Consider the following 26,646-nt stretch of genomic DNA (forward strand, 5'->3'; position numbering starts at 1 on the left):
CTCCAAGGTACTAGCATCCAACTGATCCAGAGTCTCTAACTGCAGCCCGGATATGGAAGGACGCCAATCCCCCGAACTGGACAGCAGCAACTTAAAAGCATTGTCAATCCCTTCCCTAATTTCATTCTCCTCTAAGCACCAAGCTCCATTAATCTTGATTCTGTCCACATTATTCCTCCTCCTATGAGCATTAGCCATTTTGTGGAAATAACCCGTATTTCTGTCCCCCTCTTTCAGCCACACTTACCTAGATTTTTGCCTCCAACTGATTTCTTCAAGTAACACCCATTTTTTATAATCTTCCCTCGCTTCTTTCCTAGCTTCCAGCTCTTCCAAGTTCAGTCTGCTAATTTTCTCCTTTGCATCCCAAAACTGAACCTGCTCCAACACCGCATTTTTTCTGAGCTCAATCCTGCCCAATGTGTCTCTATTCCACTCCTTCAGCTTAGCCTTCAGAACTTTTATTTTTTCAGCCAAAATAAAGCTTGCTGACCCATTGAATCTACCCCCCTCCCACCAAGACTTCATAAGCTCCTTAACACCTTCCACTTTCAACCACATGTTTTCAAATCTAAAAGGGGAAGGGCCTCTTCTCCCACCCCCTACATCCAGCAGAATCGGAAAATGATCAGAGACTGGCCTTGGAAGGACACACTGCCGCACGTCACCAAAGTGGTTGTCCCAACCCTCATTAATTAAGAACCTATCCAGCCTTGAGAAGGATTGGTTATTCACCCCTCCATTCCAAGTAAAGGGGCCCCCGACTAAAGGCACGTCCTTTAACTCTAAGTCTTCAATGATTTCTACGAACCTTCTCATGTTCGAATTCAGTCTCCCCCTTCTGTTGCGCTCTTCTGGACTCAGGATGGCATTAAAATCCCCTACAGCACACCATGGCCCATTCCAGAGCCCTTTAATGGCCCCCAACTCCTCCCAAAAACTCTCCCTTTCTCTCCTCAAAATTGGGCCATATACCCCTGTAAACATCCACATGAATCTGTCCTCGCTGTTCTTAAAAATATAGGAAATGGAAAACACACCTTTTTGAATATCAACCAATTCCAATACTCTGTTGTCCCAAAACACCACTATACCACCAGCTGCCCCTCTTGAGTCCACTGCCCCCCAGTCAAGATATCTTCCCACCCCTAGGCTGCAAATAATACCCTTTGACATTTCTTGGATCTTAGTTTCCTGAAGGCAAACCAGGTCCACCTTATGCTTCTTTATCAAAGCTTTTATAACCTTCCTCTTGTCACAATTATTGGCCCCTCTTACATTCCAAGTGAGCATCCGGAACTTCATTTAGACCTGCACGTGCTTACCCCTTCTTCTCCTCCTCCTTCTCCAATATAGTTCACTGTCCATTCCAATTTCCTCAATTCTCTATCAAATTTGGACGACTTCAATTTTTTCCTTTTTCTACCGTCCAATTGTCCTTTCTGAATCTTCCTTTCTTTCATTCTTTTCAGTAATAACAAAATTTCCCCTTCAAATCCCTCCGTCGGCATTCCAATATAGCGGCTAAACTTAGCCAAACTACTAGATTGCCAACAAGGTTCCTCCTCTTCTTCCCTCTCCTCCATATCCTCATGGATGGTCCTAACTGTATCCCCCTCTGTTTTCTCTCCGAAAACCCCTGCTTCCCTACCCGCACTGTCCAATACCTCGGCCTCCCTTCCATCCGCCCATATCATCCTTAAAGGACCCATAACTGCTCCCCCAACTTCAACAGAGCTACTACTCTGAATGATGACCCCAGCCATGGCTACACTTTCCCCATCTCGACCAGAAGGAGTAGAAGAAAGAGATATTTCCCGCTTCCCCAAAAAAGACAGAGAACGAGAAGATTGATCTGAGTACCTGGACGCCTCCTCCATCAAGGCTTCGTTGGTGAACACTGTGAGATTGACGGCCGGTGAACGCGACCCCATCTGAGATCCTATCATCTCCCCCTCAAGCTCTCCACTGACGCCCAATCCCCCGACGGGAGCCCTAGCTTCTCTGGATCGATCCATCTCCACCTCAGAGTCTTTATAAGATGGAGACTTGGGTCGACCCATTTTCATTAATTCTATCTGGCCTTCAGTCACTTGGCCCTTCTCCGTGGGCCTTCGCCCCAAGTCCACCATCATTTGCCAGCCCAACGCGAGGGATTTCCCAGGCCCGCAAATAGTTTTCTTCCCCCACGCTATTTGCTGGCTAACTGTGGACCCGACACCATCTGCTACTTTTTCCGACAGCGCTTCAGAGAACGCAGCTTCCTTTGCTGCATCCCCCTTCACCATTTTCACACGGCACGTCCACTTTTGCAGGTTCTCCATGTGTCCGTACATTCGCCATTTTGAAACCAGCGCGTGAATCTCCTTCTCCTTCATCCCTAACCTTTCGCTCGTTGCCCATCTCGTTTCTGGTCGCCGGAACCACTGCCGTCAGCCCTGGTTTCACCTCCCACCATAGTTGTAATGAATAACAGACCGACCCGACTGCCACTTGCAGTGAGCTCGGCCACTCTAAGCCTTCCGATCTCACTAATAGTCTGGCCCATTTTAATTCCTTAAAATTTGCAGTGTCTTCATCCACTGCAAGGAACCCCCCGCAACAATCACCGATTTTTCTGAGTATCTCCTGACTCCAAAAATGCAACGACATTCCCACAACTCTCACCCAGACACTCTTATCCCTCTCGCCATTAAGAGAACACCCCACCTTTGGGTCCCACCTTTCCAAGTTCAAGAATGATTCCTTAAACCACCGATGTCCTCTTAACAACACCTTTTCTGCCTCTTCTTTAGTCTCAAACTCTATTAACAACAGAGGGCCTCCCAACCTCGAAAACTTCACCCTTCCTTTAGTATTCCACACAGATCTCCCCCAACTTTCGAAAGCTTGCATATCTGGGTCCAACATTGAGGATTGTCCCCATCTTCCCACCAGACATCGTCCCAGGAATTTCCTTTCATTTGACACTTCTTCCTCCCCTAGTTGAAGCCACACTGCCTCCCCAAACTTTTTCCCTCTTGTTTTCACGGCTTCAACATAGGATTTATATGATGTGAATTATTATATATATATTTTTTTATTTTTTTTATTTTTATTTTTTATAGGAAATGACAAAGAGATATATTATATTCATCTTTAAATTTTATCTATTATAATTTTTTTAAAAAATTAAGAGAGAGTTAAAATACTTCTTTGGTCACTAGAGTTAGAAATTAATTTAAAAAATTTATTTTATCATAATTTACCTTATATGTTATCCATTATAACTTTAAAAAATTAAGAAAGTGATAAGGCTAAAGCAACTATTAATTATTATATTTAATTTTAAAATTTATATGATGTTAATTATTATATTCATCTTTAAATTTTATCTATTATAATTTAAAAAAAAATTAAGAAAGAGTTAAAACACTTCTTTGGTCACTAGAGTTGGAAATTAATTTAAATTTTTTTATTTTATCATAATTTATTTTATATTATTATCTAGTATAATTTTTAAAAAATAAAGAAAAAGATAAAGAGTGAAATAAAGATATTTGATAAAATATGTGTGATTGAAATAAATAAAAAAAAGAAAAAGAAAGAGATAATGCATCTAAATAACTGTATCTGATACAATATAAGCATATTCGACATGGATCTCACATCTGTACCAGTGTCATATCATGTTGACACGGGTATTTTACCTGAAATTAAAGAGTCAGTGTATCATAACACAGCATCTACTTGCAGCTATTTTTCGTTAGAATTCTCGCCACCTCAAACTTTGGTGCAATGCCATGTCTTCCACCCACCAATATAAGGCCCCCACAAACATTTATTGTTTTTTTAAAACCTCTCTCCCGCCATAAGTGCTCAGGCATCCCAGATTCCCAGCTGCTGAACCCAAGACTCACTGTGCTGAAAGTCCAAATCGGAGTATCCTGTGATCGGAACTCACGCGTCCCAATAAAAAGGCTTTGCCTTATTTTCCCATTCTTTAGTACTCTTTGTATAACCCAAGACAATGAAAACTCAAACAAGAAAAGTCACTGAAATCCACCACCTTCACAGCACTGCAAGACTTCCAATGGCTAGTTGCCCAAAGTTCCACTTCCACATGCTCTGGAACAGGTCATCTTATATATCTCCCACATCCCACCAAGCATTGTTAAGGTCTACCATTTTAGATAGAGTCAACACTTGCCATGTGCACCCACATCGAATCCCCACCCTTTTCAGTGGGCTCTTACCTACCTCTGAAAGTTTAACATCTTCTGAAACCATTGATCCCCCACCACACAACTTAGGAGCAGACTTAGAGCTGCCCAGCCATGACCTCTCGCCATCTTCACCCGATCCAAGACTCCCAAATACCTGATTTTGAGAGCAATACTTGCCTGCCCTAGCAGTCAAAGACTCAAAGCCTGCCAGAAAAATCAGAATATCTTCTAGCATCCTCTGAAAGAACAGAAGTGATCAGATATCTGCTCACTTGAGTTTGCCACATCTTGGCCCTGAAACACCTCCCATTTTGCTGCAGATCACCACATGACAGCTCTTTTCTTCCATTCTTAATATTGGTCTAAGGAATGCAAAAGCCAGTTCAGTCTCCCTTACTCAACTTGATCAATGGAGAATACCGTTTCCCTCTCTCCACTATCCCGAGTTCAAATCTTCCCTTTACATCCCCTAAGATGAACATGAAGGATTTTGAGTCCACTTTGATGATTTTAGGCTCATCCTTGAACAGGGTCATCTCAGCTTGCAAGACTTACCTTTTCTCAAAGGGTAAGGTTTATTTATTAATATTGTATGGCTTCTGTTGGTTTCAAAATAGGCTGGTAGATATATACTTCAAGTGCACTTGATTTGCTTAAATGAGCGTGTTCCTGTAGCTTATTAAATGTTTTTCAAATGCATTTTTTTTCAAATAATAACATACAAATGCTAGAATCATATCCAACTGCAAAGATGCTGTCTCTTCCCTTGATTTCATGCCTGCCAAAGTGGGGTCTAAATTTAAACAGTTCTACATTTGTAGGTTTCCATGTGGATGACTCAGAAGTAACTTTGAATGTGTGCTTGGGTAAAGAATTTTCTGGTGGAGAATTGTTTTTCCGTGGAACTCGATGTGATAAACATGTAAATACAGGTAGTCAATCTGAGGTATGTCAGTATTTAAGATGTCACTGTTTAAGCTGATTCTACGATCAATTTCAAATTTTCATTTCAGTATATTTGGTTTATCATTTTGAGGCTAAGTTTTGTCTGGTGTGCACTTATAATTAAAACCATAGTTTTAAAGATGGTATGAGATGGTGGTATCAGATGATGCTGAAAAAAAATTGTACAGGGTTGATCCATATTGGGCATAAGCTAGTTTTGGACCTGATTTTTATTCCTCATTTTCACTTTGAGGTTGTGTGACAAATATCCCATATTAAGTTAACTGGCGAACAACCATCTATGATGTATGTTGCACTCTGATAACCCAACTCTTCCAGTCCTAATGACTCAACTCTATCTTTCCTTTCATATTTCCCTTGGGGCATGAACTAGGATCATTTTATTGAAACAGCCATCTTATTACTCCCATTTATATTTTGTGCAAGTCACGTACAATCAATGACAAAGCATGCGTAAGAGGGGGCCTTTACAACATTTGTCCTATCCATTCCACTAAATCTAATCTCTAAAACAGTGGAAATACAAATTCAATTCTGAAAACATTTTACTTGTTCAAAAACTCCACTGATATCAACAATAAACGATCCAGAGCCACAAAAATGTTCTATATTAATATATAAGAAAGATTACAGGTCTACTGAAAAATCACAGATGCCTTAAGAAGCTAGAACATCATGCTAAAGTTCCACCACACTCCAAAGGTGTGAAGGGCTGTACAAAATTCAGAAATATGTGAGATCTTCATTCCCAAAATAAATGAAAGACCAAAGCCTAGATCTTCAAATCCTTCTTCCATGGGCCAAAGTACATCCAAGTCAGACTGGCCTTGCTTGACTAGAAAAATGCCTTTCTTCCTTTACCACATCTTCGGGAACCTCTAGATTCACATAAAGATCCATTCATTCATAAAGCCCGAAAGATATAAAGTGCAGTCTCCATACAAGTCAAGCTTGATCGAACCTAGGGTCGAGGGCCCTCTATCGGGGAAGCTACTACGTTCTGTACCCTTGCCCCTTAGAAGGTTTGCGAGAGAAAGACTTTTAACTAAAGTTACCATGGAAGAATTGTAAGAAAGCTATGAAAGAAAGTTACCCTTGAGAAACTCCTGGATCAACCTTTAACCACCTGTACGGGAAGTCACCTCATGGGCTGGACTTTATCCCCTTACTAGACGGAACTATAAGGTATTACCCCCAAGGTAGTCAAGACCACCAGACTTTGGCACACCCACTTCTAATTTTCTAGTTCCATCACCGGTTCCAAGAAAGAGTGCTAATCTTGTAAGCTGAGGTGGAGAGATTTAATATGTTAAGGGTTAAACCAGAGCAACGCTTGCATCAACTCATGGCATGCAAGTGTTTGAGAAGGTAGTCAGAGCACTCAAGGCTCCTATATTTTTTCCTCCTAGTTTAGATATTAATGACTTAGCCTCACTTCTCTCATATGCCTTAGCTGAAGCAAAGTAGATGCTTTCTGGGCATGAACTCCCAGCTATAAATAAAAAAGTGAACCTTGTAGGAAAAAGTATAAATATGTTCCCCAAGCTTCTAATATGTCTGCCTCAGTCAAGAGTCCTGAATAGATCTGCCCTGGGGTAACAAGCCACAACAAGACCGAGTTCAAGACCGAATGCTTTTTCGGATAGCTCAAAGGGTTCTAGACTCCAAGGCTAAAATCTATTAGGCTTGCTTGGATGGCTTTCTTGTTGAAAAGAGTTTGACTAGCTTCTTCTTCTAAGTGAATTGGTAGCACCAAAACTTCAAGGATTCCAGGAAAAGAGTCAGCCCCAAGTTATAAAATTAGTGACTTGAGCTCAGTGGTTGACACACCAGAACTCTTACCAGGACCTGTGCCAATAAGCCTTAGAGATTGTGTAACCCTTTCCTTCAACTATTCGTACTTCGAACGTGTAAAGCTCAAATCTTTGTTAGTACATGAGTGAAGCGAGACCGTAGGACCCCCTTTCTACTCTTTTTCCTAGTAAATCCTTTAGAGAAAAGTTTGACTATCCCTTAGTGCCTCAAAGGGAAGAAAAATTACAGGTTTGCTGAAAAATTACATATGCCTTGAGAAGCTACAACATCATGCTTAAGTTCCACCGCAATCCAAAGGTGTGAAGGGCTCGATAAAATCCAGAAATATGTGAGATCTTCATTCCCAAAATTACAAAGAAATACTATAGAAAAAAATGCTAATAAGTCTTGATTTGTTGATCTTTTGGTGGAAAATAGCTAATAAACCCCTTTGCTTCTGAGTTTTTAACACAGTAAACTCTAATTTATATATATAAATCACTGAAATTCAAAATGCTTGTTTGATGATTAATTTGAAATAACTTGATCCACAAAAATATGAAGAAATTTCATTTATGGGAGTCAAAATTTAAATTGGGAAAAAATTGAATATTTTTTTTTTGATAGATAAGCACAACTTGTATTAAAGGGCAAAAAAACCAAAAGCATACAGGAAGTATACAAACTCAGCCCCACCCCAAAAAGCAAAAGAGACAAGCAGCCTCAACGGCCCTTAAATAGCCGCTAGCCACTCCAAAAAGAGTAAAAGCGAAGAGGACTCCTCTCCCATGTACACTCTCGCCCAACTCCACAAGTTACAAACAAAATAATTTTTGAGTTTCTGTATGTCTAAAGAGCCCCCCCTAAAGGCTAATCTATTTCTCTCCTTCCAAACCGTCCAAAAAATACACACCGGTATGGAATTCCAGATTTTTTTCCTCTTTTTCCCCACAAAGGAGCCCCTCCAACTAAGTAACACCTCTATGACCGTCTCTGGGAACACCCAATGAACCCCAAACAAGGCAAGGATAATATCCCAAAGAACCCTAGCCACTGTACAGTGTAAAAGAATGTGATGTACATTTTCCTCTTCACAACCACACAAAAAACAGCAATTAGGAAGCTGCCACCCTCTTCTTTGGAGCCTATCCAAGGTAAGGATCTTCCCCCATGTAGCTTCCCAAGCAAAAAAAGCAGCTTTGGTAGGGACCTTGTCCACCCAAATGCATCTAACCGGGAATTCAAGGGAGTTAGGAGCAGCCAGCAGGTTGTAAGCACAGCTGACCCCAAATTTACCTTGACCTCCTCCTCTCCATACCACCGAGTCCTCTTCTTGAGAAAGCTTGAAATCCCTCAGCATGTTAAACAAAGCTTCTATGACAACCAGCTCCCAATCATTTGAATCCCTAGCAAATCTGAGGTTCCAACCTCCTTGACCAAGGCTGGAGTCCCACACCTCACTGATAGTTGCATTTTTGTGCACCGCCAAAGCAAATAATTGAGGGAAAATTCTGGACAACGCCTCATCACCACACCAATGATCAGTCCAAAAATTAACCCTCGTCCCCTTTCCCACCTTAAACCTAATGTTGTCCCAACACCAATTTGCCTCCTTCAAAATCTCCTTCCAAACCCCAACCCCAAAGGCTCCGCGAGCTTCATTTGTCCGCCAACCAAGGCCTTCTTGCCCATATTTCACCCCAATCACTTTCTTCCAAAGAGTACCCTCTTCAAAAGCAAACCTCCAAATCCACTTACTCAACAAGGCTTTGTTAAGGAGATCAATCTTCCTTATGCCAAGCCCTCCCTTCACTTTCTGAGTGCACACCACCTCCCAATTGATGAGGTGAATTTTCCTTTCCATTCTCCCCCCTCCCCAAAGAAAATCTCTTTGTAACTTTTCAAGCCTTTTCGCTACTGACTTTGGCATCCGAAAAAGGGATAATTGATAAATTGGAATGCTAGCCAAGGTGCTCTTGATGAGGGTTATTCTCCCGCCCTTAGAAATGTATTGTCTTTTCCAAAGGGCTAATCTTCTCCTCATTCTTTCTTCCACCCCATCCCACATAGATATGGCCTTGTGATTGGCTCCAAGAGGTAGCCCCAAGTAAACTGAAGGAAGAGCTCCCACTTTGCACCCAAGCTCCACTGCCATTTCCTCAATTTCTTCAACTTCCCCAATAGGGATTAGCTCACTTTTGGCTAGGTTTATTCTTAGACCGGACGCCGCCTCAAACCAAGCCAAGATCCAGCTTAAAGAGGTAAGATACTCTTTCTTAGCTTCACAAAAGATAATTGTGTCATCCGCAAAGAGAAGATGAGAGACCTCCATCACCAGCCCTCCTCTCCCCTTAAGGCTGCACCCTGAGACGAACCCTCCCCCAACCGCCCTTCTTATGAGAGCACTTAACACTTCCATACCCATGACAAAGAGATAGGGAGATAGAGGATCACCCTGACGCAGCCCCTTGGAACTTGGGAAAAAACCCGCCGGCACCCCATTCACCAAGATAGAAAATTTGGCAGTTGAAATGCACCACCAGATCCACTCCATCCAACGACTCCCAAATCCCATCTTTTGTAAGACTTTCATAAGGAAATTCCAGTTGATGCTATCATATGCTTTTTCAATGTCCAATTTGCAGATCAGCCCCTTCTCCTTACGCTTATACCAAAAGTCAACCACCTCATTAGCTATAAGAGAGGCATCCAGGATCTGTCTCCCCCTCACAAAGGCGTTTTGATCCATTGAAACCACCTTTCCAAGGACCTTCTTCAGTCTATTTGCCAACACCTTGGCCACAAGCTTGTACAGTCCCCCTAGCAAGCTAATAGGCCGGAACTCCCCCAGGTCCTCCGCTCCCCCTTTCTTAGGGATAAGAACCAAGAAAGTGGTGTTGAGACTTTTTGCAAAAGATTTTTGCACAAAGAGCTCCTTGAACAGATCCATGATCTCTTCCTTCACAAATTCCCAACATGTTTGCCAGAAAGCCCCTGTAAACCCGTCCGGTCCAGGAGCTTTGTCACCATTCATATCCATCAAAGCAGAGTGGATCTCTTCCATAGTGAAAGGCACCTCCAAGCCTTCAGCCTCACAAGTGTTTAGGCGAGGGAGGTGCAGCCCCTCAATATCCGCTCTCCAACTTGGCTCTTCAGTGAGCAGCTGCTGGAAGTTTTGCACAATCCCCTCCCTTACCTCCTGCTCCTCAGTCCTCCACACCCCATTGATTTTGATTCTGTCCATGGAATTAGTTCTACGATGGGCATTGGCCATCCGATGGAAGAAGCCTGAATTTTTGTCCCCCTCCTTCAGCCACAACTCCCTCGACATTTGTCTCCAGTGGGTTTCTTCCAGAAGGACCCACTTTTTGAAAATTTCCTTAGCTTCCTTTTTCATTTCCGTTTCACTTACTGACAGGCTCCTTTCACTTTCCACCCTGTCCCAGAATTCAACCTGCTGGAGAGCCAAGCTCTTATTTACTTCTAGTCTGCCAAACACCTCCCTATTCCACTCTTTGATTTTCTGTTTCAGCACCTTCAGCTTAGAGGCCAATCTAAAACTGGCCTTCCCCCTCACCACTGTCCCCTGCCACCACTCCCGAAGGAGGTCCTTAAAGCCATCTACTTTCAGCCACATATTTTCAAACCTAAACGGAGATGGGCCTCGTCTTAATCCTCCACCCTTCAGCATAATAGGAAAATGATCCGATATGGGCCTCGGCAACCTACATTGAACCACCCCACAACATTTATCCAGCCAGCACTGAGACACGAGGAATCTATCCAGTCTTGCCCATGCTTGGTTATTTCTGCCCCCACTCCATGAGAACACACCACCTTGTAGCGGAAGATCTAGAAGCTCTAACTCATCTACTACCTGGGCGAATCTTCTCATCGCACCACTTATCCTTCCCTGACTGCTCCTTTCTCTTTGAGACAGGACGACATTAAAATCGCCCCCTATACACCACGGGTCACTCCATATGCCTCTAATTGCCCCTAACTCTTCCCAAAAAACTTCCCTCTCCTCCCTAGAGAACGGCCCATAAACCCCTGTGAAGATCCAGACAAACCCATCCTCCACATTCCTTAGCCTACAGGAAATAGAAAACTGACCCACTTCCATCTCAATCAACTCCAGAGTTCTTTTATCCCAACAAATCAGCACACCACCCGCAGAGCCATGAGCATCCAAAGCCCCCCATTCCAAGAACCTCCCAGTGCCTAGGCTCCTAACCACTCCCTCATCCATTACTTGAATTTTTGTCTCCTGGAGACAAAATAAGTCCACCTTTTGACTCCTAATCATAGCCTTAACCACCTTTCTTTTGGAGCTATCATTAGCTCCCCGCACGTTCCAACTTAACAGTCTTAACTTCATTGGATAACCAGCATTTGATCCCCTCTTTCTTGCATACCATTCCTCAGCTTCTTCCCCCTCTCGTAATTAATGGAGCATTCTAATCTTTTCAGCTCCCGTTCAAACTTCGATTTGTCCAGAAGAATTTTACTATGGACTTTTTCCCTCCTTTTTCTGATCTTGACCAAAAATTCCAGGATATCCTTCTCCAATCCTTTTGTCGAGAACCCCAGGAATTTGCTAAACCTGGCCAATTCACTGTCTTCCCAGTCAACCTCTTCCCATCTTTTTTCTTCCAGTGTTTCTGTACGGATCAGACGTAGCTCCTCTCCACCTTCTCCATTACTGCCATTACTGGCCTCCATCAATTCCCAATTGGCTACTGCCCCTTGCTCCATAAACCCTAAACCATTGACAATGCAGCCCTGTGGGTCTCTCTGGCCTACCTCCCAACCAACACCAGAGAAGTCGTAATACCCCAAAGGGGTCCGACTGGAAAAAAGAGGAGAGGAAGAAGGAGCAGCTGGGACCAATAATCCACCAAGACTAGATGTATTTCCATACCTCTGAGCTTCTTCCATTAGGGCACCATCAGTCCTTGGGCACCCCACAAGGCTTGGTTCCTCCATCTTCTCCATGCTCTTCAACCAGAAAGAAGAAATGCCAGCGTCTGGCTCTTTCAGCAGTCGTGGGCCAGTCCAGCCCAAAAGGCAAGCCTCTCTACACGGGCCTAAAATGTTATAACCCAGCCCAGACGCTTCTGAAGACTGCAAAATTGGCTTGGCCCGTTCCACATCCTCCCTCGGCAACAGCCCAACAGCCTGTGATCCCTCACCTGGCAGCCCAGACGACCCACTCCATGACGGCCCAGCTTCGGAAGCATTTGGATCAGGCCCAGAAGGCCTAGAGCTCAATTCATTAATCCGAAATGCTTTAGTGGGGCTCCTCTCGTTCAACCCACCCAAACGGGGCTCCATCGGACGGCCCGACCCATCAGTCTGGCCCCTTGTCCCATCCAGCAGCTGCTGCAGTTTCTCGATCCTAGTGACGCCCTCCACCTCCATCACGCGCTTTTTCGCGCGTGCACGGGCCTCACCCCCAACCTCGCCCACTGCAGCATTCTTCAGCCCTCTCAGCCCTGCCGATGCTACCTTGAGGACCGGCCTGACCTCCCACCAAAGGGTTAGCGCATAGCACAGGTCTTCAATCCAAATTTCAACCACATTGGGTAGTTCTTCCCCGTCCGTCTTTACCAGGATCCGCGCCCACTGTAGCTCTTCTAGCCTCTCTGTTTGGGGATCGATCGCTAGAAACCCCCCACACTCCTCACCAATCCTTCTCAGGATGGCCTGATCCCAAAGAGAGACAGGGAGGCCCACGATTCTCACCCATGCCTCACGCCTCTTTTCCCCTTCCAGCATGCACCCCGTCGCGGGCCTCCACTTTTCCAGACGGAGAAAGAACCCTCTTACCGTAGTGTTTCCGAGGCCTAGAACCCTCTTCGCTTCGTCCAATCTTTCAAACTCCAACAACATCTTTCCCCTCTCCAGCTTTGCAACGCCCAGATTACCCTTCAGTTCCCAATCTTTTGCCAAGAAGGTTCCCCAAGCCTTCAGATCGTCCCCTCTCCCAGATCTAGGGTTCCAAGACCCAACCAAACAATGACCCAATCTTTCCAAATTTCTGCTTATCTCCTTCTCTCTAACCGCGACCTTGATTGCTGCATGATCGTTCCTCATCGGCTGTTTGATCACCTTCGCAAAGGTCTTCGTCGTGATAGGCTTCAACAAACTTTCCTCATGCTTCTTGCCCTCATCCCCTTTCCTAACAATATCCAGACGCCTCAGCGACTCAATCATTGAGGTCCATCCCCCCACTGCTCCTCTCCCTTTGGGGATGAAAATACTAGCATTTTTGTTCTCCAGATCCACCACTCCTAGTCTGATGTAGCACCCTCCTCTGTTCTCATCTCGAACCATAGAGTAAACCCTCCCATTTTCCTTCCAGCTTCTTCTCCATTTCCCACCATTCGTGTCTTCACAGCAATGGATCAAACCCTCCAGAAAACACCCTAGGCTCTCTATTCCCATCCGTACCCACGACGAGGTCCCTCTCTTCCTCTCCACAACCACAAACTGCGTTTTGCCCTTTTTTACTTCCACCTCGATTTCAAATGTCTTCGATTCGACACTGAACCTGTTCTTCCTGGAGATCTCCCGTTGCCCCAAAGGATCGGCTCCCTCTAGACTTACATTCCGACTCGAGCGCCCTCGATATTCACCCCCGTTCCCATTCAGCCGTAGCAAACCTCTCTTTCCTTCGTCGATAGCCTTCAGACGCAGAAGCCCACGCTCTTCGCCGTCGCTCTCCTTTGATCGCAAGCCCCCTCGCTCACCTCCCTCGCACTCAGGCTCCCTCACTCTAGCTACCTCACACTCTCTCTCTCTCTCTCTCTCTTCCATCAAAACTAGTGTTGCTTTGGGAAAAAAAAAAAAAAAAAAAGATTTTTGTAGCAATGTCAAACCCTAAACTATGCCTAGTTGTTAGATAGGTTCTTCAGTTAAGATTTTTGTCAAAAATAGATGATGAAACCTCTATGATAAGCATGTGGAGAACTAGAAATATTCAAACATTCAACATAAAAATCCTTGCCAATGGCTATGTGCTTGTCACATAGGTTCATCCATTTTTTTGACAAAAAATCTATTAGAGTGGTTTATTTGACATATGAACATAGTTTAAGGTCGACATTACTTAATAATAGTGAGGAGCTAAATTGAGACACGAGTGAAAATATAACATTGATTTTGTAATTTACCCTAAATACAAAGAAGATTTTCATGGAATAGAGCATTGAAACCCTCATTTTTCAAGGTATCTGAATGATTGGGAGATGGAAAGGGTTGAGGCTTCAAGGTAAGAAAATGAGAAAGAAGGAAGATGGAATGGATGAATGCAAGGAAGGGTAGATTTTCATCAAATCCTTTACACTTTTCTAGGGCAGGAAAAAGCAAAAGCATTCCCTATGAGGGTTATTTGGAATTCAATGGTTACAATTAAAGTGATTTTTTTTTTCTTTATTTTTTTTTGCATAGGAAACTTCTTGAGGAACATGTAATTACATATATTGTTTTTGGACCTAACATCTAGTTATCTTTCTAAGATAGAATATAAAACGTAAAAACCTATCGAAGGAGTGTGATGCAATCTTTTTAACAACCATATAGGGTTTCATTTGGGAATCATCACGAGTATCTTAAATTAGGGGCAAAAGGAATCCTTGTATGAGAGCCAGGGAGGGTGAGGTTGGATGGACCTACAAGGACAAAGAGAAGAAGAGGGAGGGAGAGAGGGAGAGAGGCATGAGTGATTGAGATTGAGAGGCTTGTGATAGATATGGATTTGCAAGTGATTAAGGAAGAGACCTTGAATACATTGTGTGCTCTATGTTTTGAATAAAAGTTTACATGATTTTTTATATTTTTATGGACAAAATGTGATATTCTTTTTATAGCAATCTACATTTTTTATTAACAAGCAGTTTTCCAAGTCTTTTCTTTTTTGGTATAAAATAGCAAATATATTGAAGGAAGAAAGGGACATATGTGCAGTATGTGCAAAGTATATACAAGACACATCCTAAAGAAATGTGAAACTTTTGTCAAAAATCAAAGGAAGATCTAGTTGTTGGAGATTGATGAGAATTCCCAATAGAAGGAGCTTCAAGAAACCACTTTTGAGCATGAAATGGGGTATTTTCTCACTATTAAAAATCCTCTTGGTTTTTGCCTTAAAAAAAAACCAAAAAATGAGCAATTTTTGATATTTTATTTGATGCTTTTTTGGTATTTCACTGATGATTCTAGATATCTAGTGACTTTTTTTTTTATAAGTAAATAAATATAATATTAAATAAAAGTGTCAAAATAGCGCACCAAAGTACACATGACATATACACCACAAAGCTTCAGAAAATGGGGAAAAAGACAATAGAAAACTACTTCCTCCCTCTAAAAGAACCTAGCCAATCAATGAAGTCAAATAAGGATATTGAGCCTTTGACTATATACACCTTGGTCCAAGACATCAAGTTACAAAGAAACAAACTTTTCAATGTATTACAACAACTATCTAGTAACTTGATTACAATGCATCACAATAGGAAAAAATTGTAAGGGCACAACTTAGGTTTACCATTTTCCAAAATATAATTTGTTGCTGATGGAAAGGTATGGGCATTCCCCCCCCCCCCCCCCCCCCCCCCCCCCCCTCCTTTTTTTTGATTGGTAAAAAATCATTTGTATTACTAGCAACATAGGAGGCGCAAAAAAGTATATACAATGTGTACAAAGAGACCAAAAAATCCAAAAGACAAGGTGAGGGAAACACAAAAAACAATAACCATGCCTTACTTTTTTTTTGATAGATAAAGAGAATGTGCATTAATAAAAGAAATGTCAGAAAAAACGCCCCAAAGTACATAGGAAGTATACGATGGGCACCTAAGATGCCACCAAAAATACAAATACGGACAACGAAAAAACGATACCCCTCAACAAGACCTTAACCAATCCACAAAATTTACAATAGAAGAAGGGCCAAGAGTTACAAACAAATTGGACCACACCCAAAGATTACACAGAAAATTAAGTTTAATCCTATGAACAAAATGCTCCTTGTTTCGAATGCCCTACTATTCCTTTCATTCCAAATTGTCCAAAAAAAGGCATAAGGGAGCAACTTGTCACACCTTTTTTCTTTTCCTAACCACAAAAGACCCGTGTCAACCTATGAGTGTCTCTATCACTGAAAAGGGAAAAACCCAAGACACACCAAACAGGGAAAATAGGAGATGCCATACAACCAATGGTTGAGAATGTGATCAACTAATTCTTCTTCTTTGCAACAAAGGAAACATATGTTTGCCACAACCTATCCTCTCCTCTAAATGTGGTCCAAAGTTAAAACTTTATTCCATTTGGCCTCCCATACAAAGACGCCCGCCTTGGACAAGACCAAAGAGTTCCAAGTAACACTTGTTGGGAAATCCATTTGTTGTCCTGACTCGAACTTCTGGTACAAGGCTTTAATAGAAAACTTTCAATTCTTCACCCATGTCCACACCAACGTATCCTCCTCATCCCTGCACATCCTCCACTCTTGCAACCTCAAGAAGAACCACTCCACAATATCCACCTCCCAATCATTGAGTTGCCTCAACAACCCCCATCAGAAGAAGAGAACCAAACCTCTTCCACCCATTGAGGTTGGCAAAAGCAAATAAAGAGGGAAAATATATCCTTAGCGGTTTGTCTCTGCACCACTTGTCCATCCAAAATCTCACTCTCCTCCCAGTACCAACTACATAAGCAACTCTACTACCCAAAATGTCCTAATCCTTCCGAATGGTTTTCCATAATCCTGCCCGATACCCATCCTACCCCATTAGTGACCTTGCCTTACTTAGAGCCTTACCACTCCACAAGGTCAAAGATGGACAAGGAGCAGTCTTCTATAGGCACTCTGGCCTTATCTAACAAAAAGCACATGAAAGATTGTTTAATAGATTAGTTGCCTCCCTCATTATTCTCGAACGCTCTTCAATTTCTTTGTAGTGTTGAAAATAAACATAAAGGAGCAATCAAAACCCTTTTTCTCATCTTTTTTATGAAAGACCCATGCCAGCTTAAAATGGCATCTCTTGTCCAAGAATGTATCATCCACTAGACACCAACAAGGGTGCAGTTTAGTTGCCATATTATAGTTGCTTTCCAGCAATGGAGGAGGATGTGGTTAGTTGTTTCTTCTTTTTCTTTGTAGATGTAACATCTTTTTGGGATCCTTTGACCTTTCTTTTTGAGCTGGTACAAAGTAAGAATCCTATCCCACATTGCTTCCCATGCAAAAAAACTGATCATCGATGGTAACCAAGACTTCTAAAAACAGCCAAAAGGAAACACCAACACTGTTCCATTTGAGAAATAGTAGTAGAAAGATTTAATTAAAGAAAGGCCACACTTCTAGTTCAGCTAAACTAATTTATCTCCCATGTCCCTCCTAATGGACTTTAACCTCCCAAAGAAGGCTTCTACCTCCTCTAACTCCTAATCATGAAACCTTCTTAAAAACCTAGGATTCCAACTACCCTCCTCTCATACCTTAGCAACCCTTACATCCTTAGAGGAGGCGATAGAGAAGAGTTCTAGGAATAACTCCTTCAAAGAAGTGTCACACCACCATCCTTACAAAATTTCACCCTATACCCACTACCCACCTTGAAACCAGCTCTACCCTTGAAAACTTCCCAACAACTGCTAATTGCCTTCCACATTCCCACTCATAACCTTCTTTCACTCTAGGGCACCAACTCTCCTCTTCCTCCCCATACTTCCCAACTATCACTTGTTTCCATAGAGAATCTCTTTCAATCATAAATCTCCAGCACTACTTACTAAGAAGAGCCTTGTTTAAAGTAGAAAGGTTTCTAATACCTAGACCTTCACTCCTCTTGTCTATGCAAACTTTTGACGAATTCATCAAATGCAACTCTCTTTTGGAGACCTTATGCAGTGTCCCAACAACTTGAAGTGCAATCTATCTAAACATCCCAGCACAGGTGCAGAGGAATCTTTGATAAAATAACATTTGAGCCCTTCTGCTGATTGTTTGTCTGCAGCCCTGGCCTTAGAGTGACAAAGCAGAGACTTGTTGATGGCCAAACCACAAATCTTGGCCATGAACCAGGATGTATAAGAGTGTATTGGCCAAAATGGGCATAGGAGGAGGTAAAAATGCTGAATAACTTGCTGTTGAGGCCTGGTTCAAGTGAAAAAGGGTTGAGGAGGGTTTGTGGGAATTTCCAGGTTGAAGTCCCAATGGGGACAAAAATTTACTTATCAGAAAAAAAATAATAATAATGATGTTGAATAACTTGCGTTGGAGTTATACTGTACTTGCAGGGCATAAAGAAGCAGTTTAGACTCCACTAGCTACCTTTTATTGGCTGTAGTTGTGATTTGCTTTATAATTGTACCATTGTTTTTTCTTGTACAAATGTAAGTTTAAAAGAGCTACATTTGTTTTGTTGTGGCCTTGTGGGGCTGCTTGAGTCTGCTCCTTGGATGATTGATCACATGAGGCATGAGGATTCTATTGGATCATAATTTGTATTTTTTGTTCATTCATTTAATGAAGTTGGATTTGTGTAGCTTATCCATTTGATAAGAGTTCCCTTCCCTGCTAATTCTGACATTAATTGGTTGAACCACTTTTTGGTTGAAATCTTGTCCTGCATAAACAGGAAATCTTTGACTATTCTCATGTCCCGGGGAAAGCGGTGCTTCACCGTGGTCGCCATAGGCATGGTGCCAGAGCTACAACAGCTGGTCACAGAATCAACCTACTCCTATGGTGTAGAAGGTATTTTTATGTTTCTTGCAGTGTTTTTATAATGCACCTATTTAAATGGAAAATTAACTAATGCTTGTATCATATGGTTAATAATGAATCCATTTGGTTTCATGTCGATTATCACCAATTCTATGACAAATACTGCCAAATATCTGGTAGAAAAATCTTTTTATAAAGTTATACATTTGATTTTTCTCTTTCTTTTGATTGGATGCTGTATCTTCCAATAGGAGATCTCATCCTGACATTCTAATATATTTCAATCAAACATTTGTTTTTGATTAAAAGATCAAAAAAATTCTCACCCATAATTGGATTCAATAAGCCGGTAATACGTCCTTCGGAGACGCATAATCTTATCATTCAACATAGTTGCTATCATATTTGTTAATTCTCACCCATAATTGGATTCAATAAACTGGTAATATGTCCTTCGGAGACACATAATCTTATCATTCAAAATGGTTGCTATCATATTTGTTTCTCTACTGTAACTTTTTGGGACATAATCTGTTATCTCCTCCTTCAAGAGTTTCAGAGGATTCTGATATCTCCATTCCTACGCAGCATTGTAATGGAGGCCTTAGCAGATTGATTCAGTAAGCAGAGGCTATGGATGGTTTCTGAGTTGGTTTGAGAGCAGGGCCAGGGTTATTGATCTCACACTTTTTGGCAGTGGATGATGGGATAGTGTTCTGTAGGGGTGCTTGGACTAGTTGAGGTGCCTCTGATGTGTCCTTATATGCTTTGAAACGATAATGAGTTTCAGGGTGAATCTGCACTAGTGCAAGCTCATCATGGTGCTTTCGGTGGAGGATCCACAGTTTTTAGTTCTTGCACTGTGAAGTAGAGTGGGGAATCTCCCTTTCTCTTACTTTATTATGTCTCTTGTGGCTTCCCGTGAGACTAAGCAGGTGTCTGATAGATTTGAGAGGAGATTTGGAAGGGTGGAAGAAACAGTATCTCTCTACAGAGGACCCAGTGACCCTAAGCAAAAGTACCTGTCATCCTTGCCTGTCTCTCTTATGTCAACTTTCATGATCCCTTTCTTTGTTAGGAAAAGATTGGAGATATAGAAGGATTTTCTGTTTTACTGATAAAATGACCGACATAGGATTCATTCTTTGGGGTAGGAAGTGCTCTTTTTCTCTCAAAAGTAGTGCAGGGCTGGGGATTATTAGGGTGGAGTCAATGGACAGTCTTGACAAATCACTGTAGGAAAGTGGTTATAGCAGTTTGGGATGGATAAAAATGGTCTTTGTAGGAAGCTATCAAGATATATGCAGAGGAAGAGGGGAACTGAAGGTCTAAGGTAAGTGATGGTCATTTTGGGAGGGGTTTGTGGAAATTCGTTAGTATGGATTGGGAGGAATTCTAAGTATATATAAGGCCTGTCCGTTAGCTGTTTTCAAAAATGGTTTTCTGTTTTTGAGAACAAACAAATAGGAAAATATATTTGACAACTAGAAAACAGAAAATATGGTGTTTTCTAAGAACATATTTTTGTTGTTTTCACTTATTTCTTGAGGATTATTTAAAAAAATAATGGGAAAAATATGAAAAATAACTGAAACTAAAGCACTAGATATAAAATTTATGCTTAAAAAATATTTGGAAACATAGAAAACATTACAAAACAGTTTTTGAAAACGTTCCCAGGGTTCTTTGTGGTGTGATTTAGGGTGAGAGGATAGACTGCTTAAGGTGATCTTTGCAGACCTATTCAGGCTTCCAGTAAATGATGCCATGGGGGTGCTGTTTATAGGGACCACTTGGTCATTGAGCTTTTAGGTTCAGAAGGAGCCTTCAGGATTGGGAGCTGGGTGATGTGGGGTATTTCCTGCAGCTTGTTCACCCTGTGCTTTTCAGTACTTTTGTGAGCATAATTTGATTTGGACCACTAAGAAGGGCTCTTCTTTTCTTTTCCCTGTTTGTTCCTAATCAGAAACAACCATTCCATAAGAAGTGTCTTTTCTTTGTGATCTTTTAACCTATTCCTGTCTTCGTACACTGCCACCTTGCTCCCTTTGAAGGAGATTGGAATTCAGCTGCTCTTTCCATGGTTTATTTCTTTGCTTAGCAAGCAGCATGGGGAAAGATACCATAAACTATCTTATGACTTGGGGTTGGTCTTTTAGAAACTGATGCTGTTGGGCAAAAAAGAGAGAAATCACCCAACCACCTTCTAATTCTCTACGATTGGGCTAAAAGTTTATGAGCTTTGTTATTCTCTATTTTTGGAGTTTGTTAGGTTCTTCCAAGAGCAGTGAAAGGGCTTTTGTTTGGTTGGCAAGGTAATTTTGTTGGAAAGAAGCATGAATACGGTGGCAAGGTATTGTAGAAAGAATGGAATACAAGGACTTTTAAGGCATAGAGCAGCCGAAGCTGGCACTTACAGATCACTACCTCAAAACTTTTGTTGTTCTAGGGGAATGGGAGGGTAACCTAATGTGGTTGTAGATTTCCTTGATATTTTGGGTCTTGGGTTAGGCCATTTTGTGCCTCTTGGTCTTTCTTTCCTTTGTTTATTCTGTAGTTTACCTTTATATACTTCCCATATATTTAGGTGCACCATTTTTCTTGTTATGTGCTTAATTTTTCTCTTTGTTTGCCCATCCAAAGAAAAGAAAGAAAGAAAGAGGGAGTGGAGAATGACTCCTTTGTGTCGGTATTGGTGCATGTGAAAAGAGCATAATTGTCAGGCTTTTGAAAGCTTGGAGTCCGAATTAGTCTTGAAAGGTTCCTCAAATTATGTTAGCTTGGTTGAGGAGCGGTTTGGGGGCTGCTAATGTTACTTAGATTCCATTGACTGTTTAGGTAGGTGGTAGGTTTGAATTGTGCTATTATTACTGCACCCGTATTGTTCCTTCTTGTTAATGTATATCTCTACACACGCATATTTTTTTTTTTTTTTGATAAGTAAAAAGAAGTATATTAAACGAAAAGAGGAAACACCAAAAACCGGTGCCCTCTAAGTATACAGGGAGTATACACACCACCTTCCCTAACTAGGAGCCTATCCAGTCTACAAAACTTACAAGAGAAGAATGACTCTCAGCTAAGGAACCCTTGACCCACGACCAAAGATTACATACAAAAGAATATTTCAACCTTTGAAGCGAGAGATCCTCATCCCCAAACGCTAGCCTATTTCTCTCCTTCCAAATTGACCAAAAAATACATAACGACGCCATCTGCCAAGCCTTCTTGCGCCTTTTCCCCACAAACCCTCCATTCCACCCAAGAAGAGTTGTCTTCACTATACACGAAAGAGTCCAAGATATACCAAAAAGGGAGAAAATACACACACATATAAATTTCCTGTTGAGAATTTATTTTAATATTTTTACATTCAAATAATTATATCTGATGGACTGTTTGTACTGGCCTCCAAATAATAATTGATTACCCCCTTATGAACTGGAGCTGCTTTCAGCTTGGATGGCTATTTCCCCTTACCATTATTTGGATTGATAGAAATTAAGTAATGGGTCTCACCCTGTTCTATTGCGTGTTGCACGTTTGCATATTAAGTTATCTTTTTGGGAATTCAGAATCATAGGACTTGTGCATAAAGTGTACCATAGTTTGAATGAAATCATGGGAGTGATGCAATCTTGTCAGAGAAATAAGTAGTGTTTGAAAATGGGTTTGGTCTCATGAAATATATTTGAGATTGTAACTGGTAGAGATCGACTGCCATTCACTCAAAATGGAGAATATGGTGTCAACCTTTTTATACGCAAATATGAACAATATAAAAGTGTGTGTATGTGTGTGAATGGCAGTCAGCCAAAGGTTGTGCAACCTTGGTAAGCAGGAGGTATATGGGTTTGGTCTCATGAAATGTATTTGAGGTTGTAACTGATAGAATTTGAGCTCCATTTACTCGCCCATTTTGGAGACTGTAAATTTAATTTTGTGTCAATTCTTTTACATGCAATTAAGAAAGGCAGGAATGTGTGTGTGAACAGTGCCTAGCCACAGGTAGTGCAACCTTGGCCGGTAGGTATGCAAGGAACCCTGAAACAAAAAGAGAAGGAACCACAAGCACTGTGAATGTTTTAATCTGTATGAAGTCTAAGAATGACAAGTCCTATGCTCTCATAAGGAATCCATTGACCAAAAACAGAGATGGCCTATTAATTAGGTGCTTGTGTGTGGCATCTAGTCAGTGGTCAACCTTTATACAAGGAACCCTGAAACAAAAAGAGAAAAGGAACCACTAGCATTGGGACGGTTTTAATCCATCCCCAGTCTGTATATAATCTAAGAATGATAAGTCCTATGTCCTTGGAAAGAATACATTAACCAAAAACAGATATTTGAGGAGATTGTCTTTGAGAATCAGCCCTAAATGTTCTACTGCAAGATTTTTTTTTATTTTTTATTTTTATTATTTTGATCCTTTTGGAGGCTCCAAAACAAACATGAAAGGGTCATTCTCCATACCTTCTTTCTACTTGCAACAGTCTAGGGTGTTCTTAACTAACTGAGGCAGAGCCCATGTTACACAAAAAGTGGAAAACAATGAAGGCCATGAGCTATTTTCTCAATAAATGAGGATATGCTTAGCAGACTCCTCTTGTTTACAGAAGCAGCACCATTTAACTAGAGTCCTACCCTTCTTATAATCTGGTTGATGGGTAGAATCTTCTTGTGCACTAGCCAAATTCAACAGCAGCTTGTTCTATTTTCTTAATAACCAATTTTTATGTTTGAGCATCAGTAATTAACAATCATAAAATAGTTCACTTTTCAAGTCTAGGAAGATGTTTATGTTTTGAGAAAATAACTTTCTTGTAGATATTTTAAGGACTCCACTAGATTCCTAAATTTACTCTAGGAAGTAATTCAACAATGTTGTGACTCCATTTGTTTCCTACCTTTACTTAAGGATGATAATTATCAGTATCCTGCATATATTATTTTTCACTCTGCTCATTTTGGTTTAAGGGGAATGCTACTGATTCTCTTTGCACTTATTTGCTGAAAATGTGTTTGTTTGTATAGTTCCATCTTTAGAGAGATGAAGAAGTATCAAAAAGATTTCTCTAGCTGGTGTGGAGAGTGCAATCGTGAAAAGAATGAAAGGCAACGCATGTCAATTGCCGCTACCAAATTGGTAAAGTTCTTTCACACACCCATGCATACCCAGGCTAAAGTTTGCCAGTGCATCACGTGACCCTTTAATTATAAATGTTCATCTATTTCAAATACAAGCATTTAGGCATGCAATATCATGATGTGTAATTTTAAGATTTTACAGTTTTTTTTTTGTTTTTTTTAAAAGATCCTATTAAATCTGGAATGTTATTGGAATGAAAAGGAAAAAGGTCAGCAGTATTAAGAGTTTTGAGAGAGACAAAGGTAGACAAACAGGCAACTGGCCAAATACTGGCCTTCATCCAAGTTGAATTGCTCACTATGGAACTAGCAGGCCAACACAGGTTTTAGATACTACTTGTGGGGTGAGGCTGAAAGAAAACACCATGAGATGCAACCTCAATGCTTAATCTAAGACTCAGAACCCTAGACAAGAGCATGTCATTAGGCATTCCTCTTACCCCTTAAAAATCATTGTTAACATGTGTCTCATACTCAAGCCAGATGTGAATTGTCTGATGAATGGAAGTATCCTTGTGGCCTGTTGCTTTGGAAATCTTAAAAATTGAGATTGGTAATATCTCAGTCAAAATTAAGCTTGATGCCTGAGATTTCTCTAGTGCTTAAAAACAATAAATAATTTTATCTACTGTTTTTCATTATTTTTTTGTTTTCCTACACCATCTAGTTTTATACTATAAATAATTAAATAAATTATGATTCTGGCACACTACATTTTTGGGGTTTACACCCTGCACAGGGGTGGACTAGAAAAGTTGGTCTCTGCCTATCATCTGTTAAAACTGTGTTAGTAAAATTGATCTTCTTGGCTACAATCACTAGGCCTCTGCATTATTCCCATTTTATGTATGCCTCCTGAGTGATGACTATGATAGTAAGGCCTAAGCCCCTGAAATCTCTGCAACGGCCTGTCTCCAGACATTGCTATGCATTTCACCGACCTTAGGGAGCTATTTCTATGCTCCTTACTAACCAGTGAAGCCATTTTCCCCTCCCAGTCTTAGTGATAGTTGACAGGCCAGGTGTCCATGTTCCACTCCTTATAATCCCACTATTTTTGTCTTTATACCTCCATTTACTATTAAAAAAAGGCCAGGGAAGAGAGAAAATAGGTGAAAACTTATGGGATTTGAATCATGATGCAAGTCTCCTTCACCTTTCAACCACGGTATCTCACACAAAATTCTTTGTTCCAAAGTAGCTCAAGGAGAACCCATGTTGCAATTCAAATTTGGTGTGACACCTAAATATTCAACACTATAATAACACCCAAGAAATCTCAATCTGGTATGATGGTGCACTGCAGTTTGAGAGCATAGTAAATACATCTTATAATCCATAATACTTGCATATTATCGGAGTGTTATAGAATTTGATGTCATTGTTCAAATTGAAAATGGAAAATGGAAAATGGGAAATGGAGAGATGGAGAGATATCCCCATCAGACATTGAGGATCCTGCACCAAAACTCCTGCCTGGAAATTGTGATCAACCTTCTCAACTCCTTACAATTTACATCAACAGAAGAGAAATAGGAAAATTGAATTGGAAAGAAGAATTTTCAGAAGTCTTAGTGGCAATTCTTTGAATATATTCTTTAGCTCTAGGGAGAATTAGCATGCACCAGAAAGATGTGAGGTTGTTGTCTTCCTGCAACAAAAAGATTAGGGGTGAAATTAAGGATTAGGCATATCCTTAGGAAGGGTAAAGACATAATTGAACTCAAACATATGCTAAACCTTCTACTGCTGTGCCTTTTTCGGCTAGGCTTATTCGAAGAACTTTTCTCACTTCCCAAAAAACAAGGGGCGTCACTTTTGCCCTGAGAAATGTGGAAATAATTTTCAAAATTCTACTTGAGCATTATTTTCATGATCATATAAGAAGCAACCTTCCTCACAGCAGAAACTACTTTGCAGTAATTTGATGTGTTTGTGTATAATGTTGAACAGCTGAAATGTTATTTATTATGATGGGTATTCATGGGAGTTTATATGCTGCAGGAATTACTTAGGAGGGAGGGGGAATCCACAACATGACCAGTTTAGATTTTGTAATTTCCATGTTTTGATGTACATTAGCATGGCCCAAGTCCTGATCAAGGCACCAAAGTATTGATGTTTGTATTCCTTGACTTCATCTTAATAGGTACCCGTTTTATGTACACTACTTTAAGTGATAGTACTTTTTTTTTTTTTAATCATATCATCAGAAAGTTGAAATTCATGTAAATTAAAATCATCAATTGCCAATCTGGTCAATTTCCAGTCAAAATGGTAATTTATTGGAATTTTGGTAGATTTGATTGTTCTAAACCGTACTTACAGAGCCAATAGTTTCTTTGACAATAGCTCTACTATGTACGTACATATGTGTCTGTATATACTTGTATATATGCCTCCTCCTACAATGTCTTCCATGTCTTTAGATTGGACAACATTCTTTTGTGAGAAGCTTGACTATTGAAGATTGCTTCTTTCAGATTTTCCCATTTGTTCTGTTTGACTTTAAGGTCTTAAAATTTTTTTTATTGATGTTCTTCTCTATAGGAAAAAAAAGAAAAAAAAAAAAGTGAACTCTAATTTCTTTAAATTAAAACGAAATTTAAAACAAAAAAAATTGTTTTTTGCCCTAAAATTTAGCTTTGGTCATTTATCTGGTGATTTGAGGATTCTTCTTAACACGAAAAATGTGAAACATTGAGAAATAAGTAATTCACTACATTTCTTTGGATACACTTTCTCTATTTTATGTAAGATTAAAAAAACTTTTACAACTCATAT

At 40.7% G+C, this 26,646-nt stretch overlaps 1 protein-coding gene across 2 annotated transcripts in view; it reads left to right on the forward strand.

Moving 5' to 3' along the window:
• LOC100262884 (2-oxoglutarate and iron-dependent oxygenase domain-containing protein CP2) overlaps window positions 1-26,161 on the forward strand; it is a 53,644-nt gene extending 27,483 nt beyond the window's left edge. Inside the window, exons 6-9 of one of the 2 annotated variants that reach the window (XM_010665342.3) lie at window positions 5,013-5,151; window positions 18,626-18,744; window positions 23,749-23,860; window positions 25,867-26,161. In XM_010665342.3, coding sequence (XP_010663644.1) covers window positions 5,013-5,151; window positions 18,626-18,744; window positions 23,749-23,860; window positions 25,867-25,902 — 406 coding nt within the window. In that variant the 3' untranslated portion in view covers window positions 25,903-26,161. The remainder of the gene's footprint in view (window positions 1-5,012; window positions 5,152-18,625; window positions 18,745-23,748; window positions 23,861-25,866) is intronic. The other variant, XM_002277401.5, reaches the window with a different exon arrangement.
• The last annotated feature ends 485 nt before the right edge of the window (window positions 26,162-26,646 follow it).

Source organism: Vitis vinifera, chromosome 17 (genome assembly GCF_030704535.1).
Source record: "Vitis vinifera cultivar Pinot Noir 40024 chromosome 17, ASM3070453v1".
NCBI classification, from domain to species: domain Eukaryota; kingdom Viridiplantae; phylum Streptophyta; class Magnoliopsida; order Vitales; family Vitaceae; genus Vitis; species Vitis vinifera.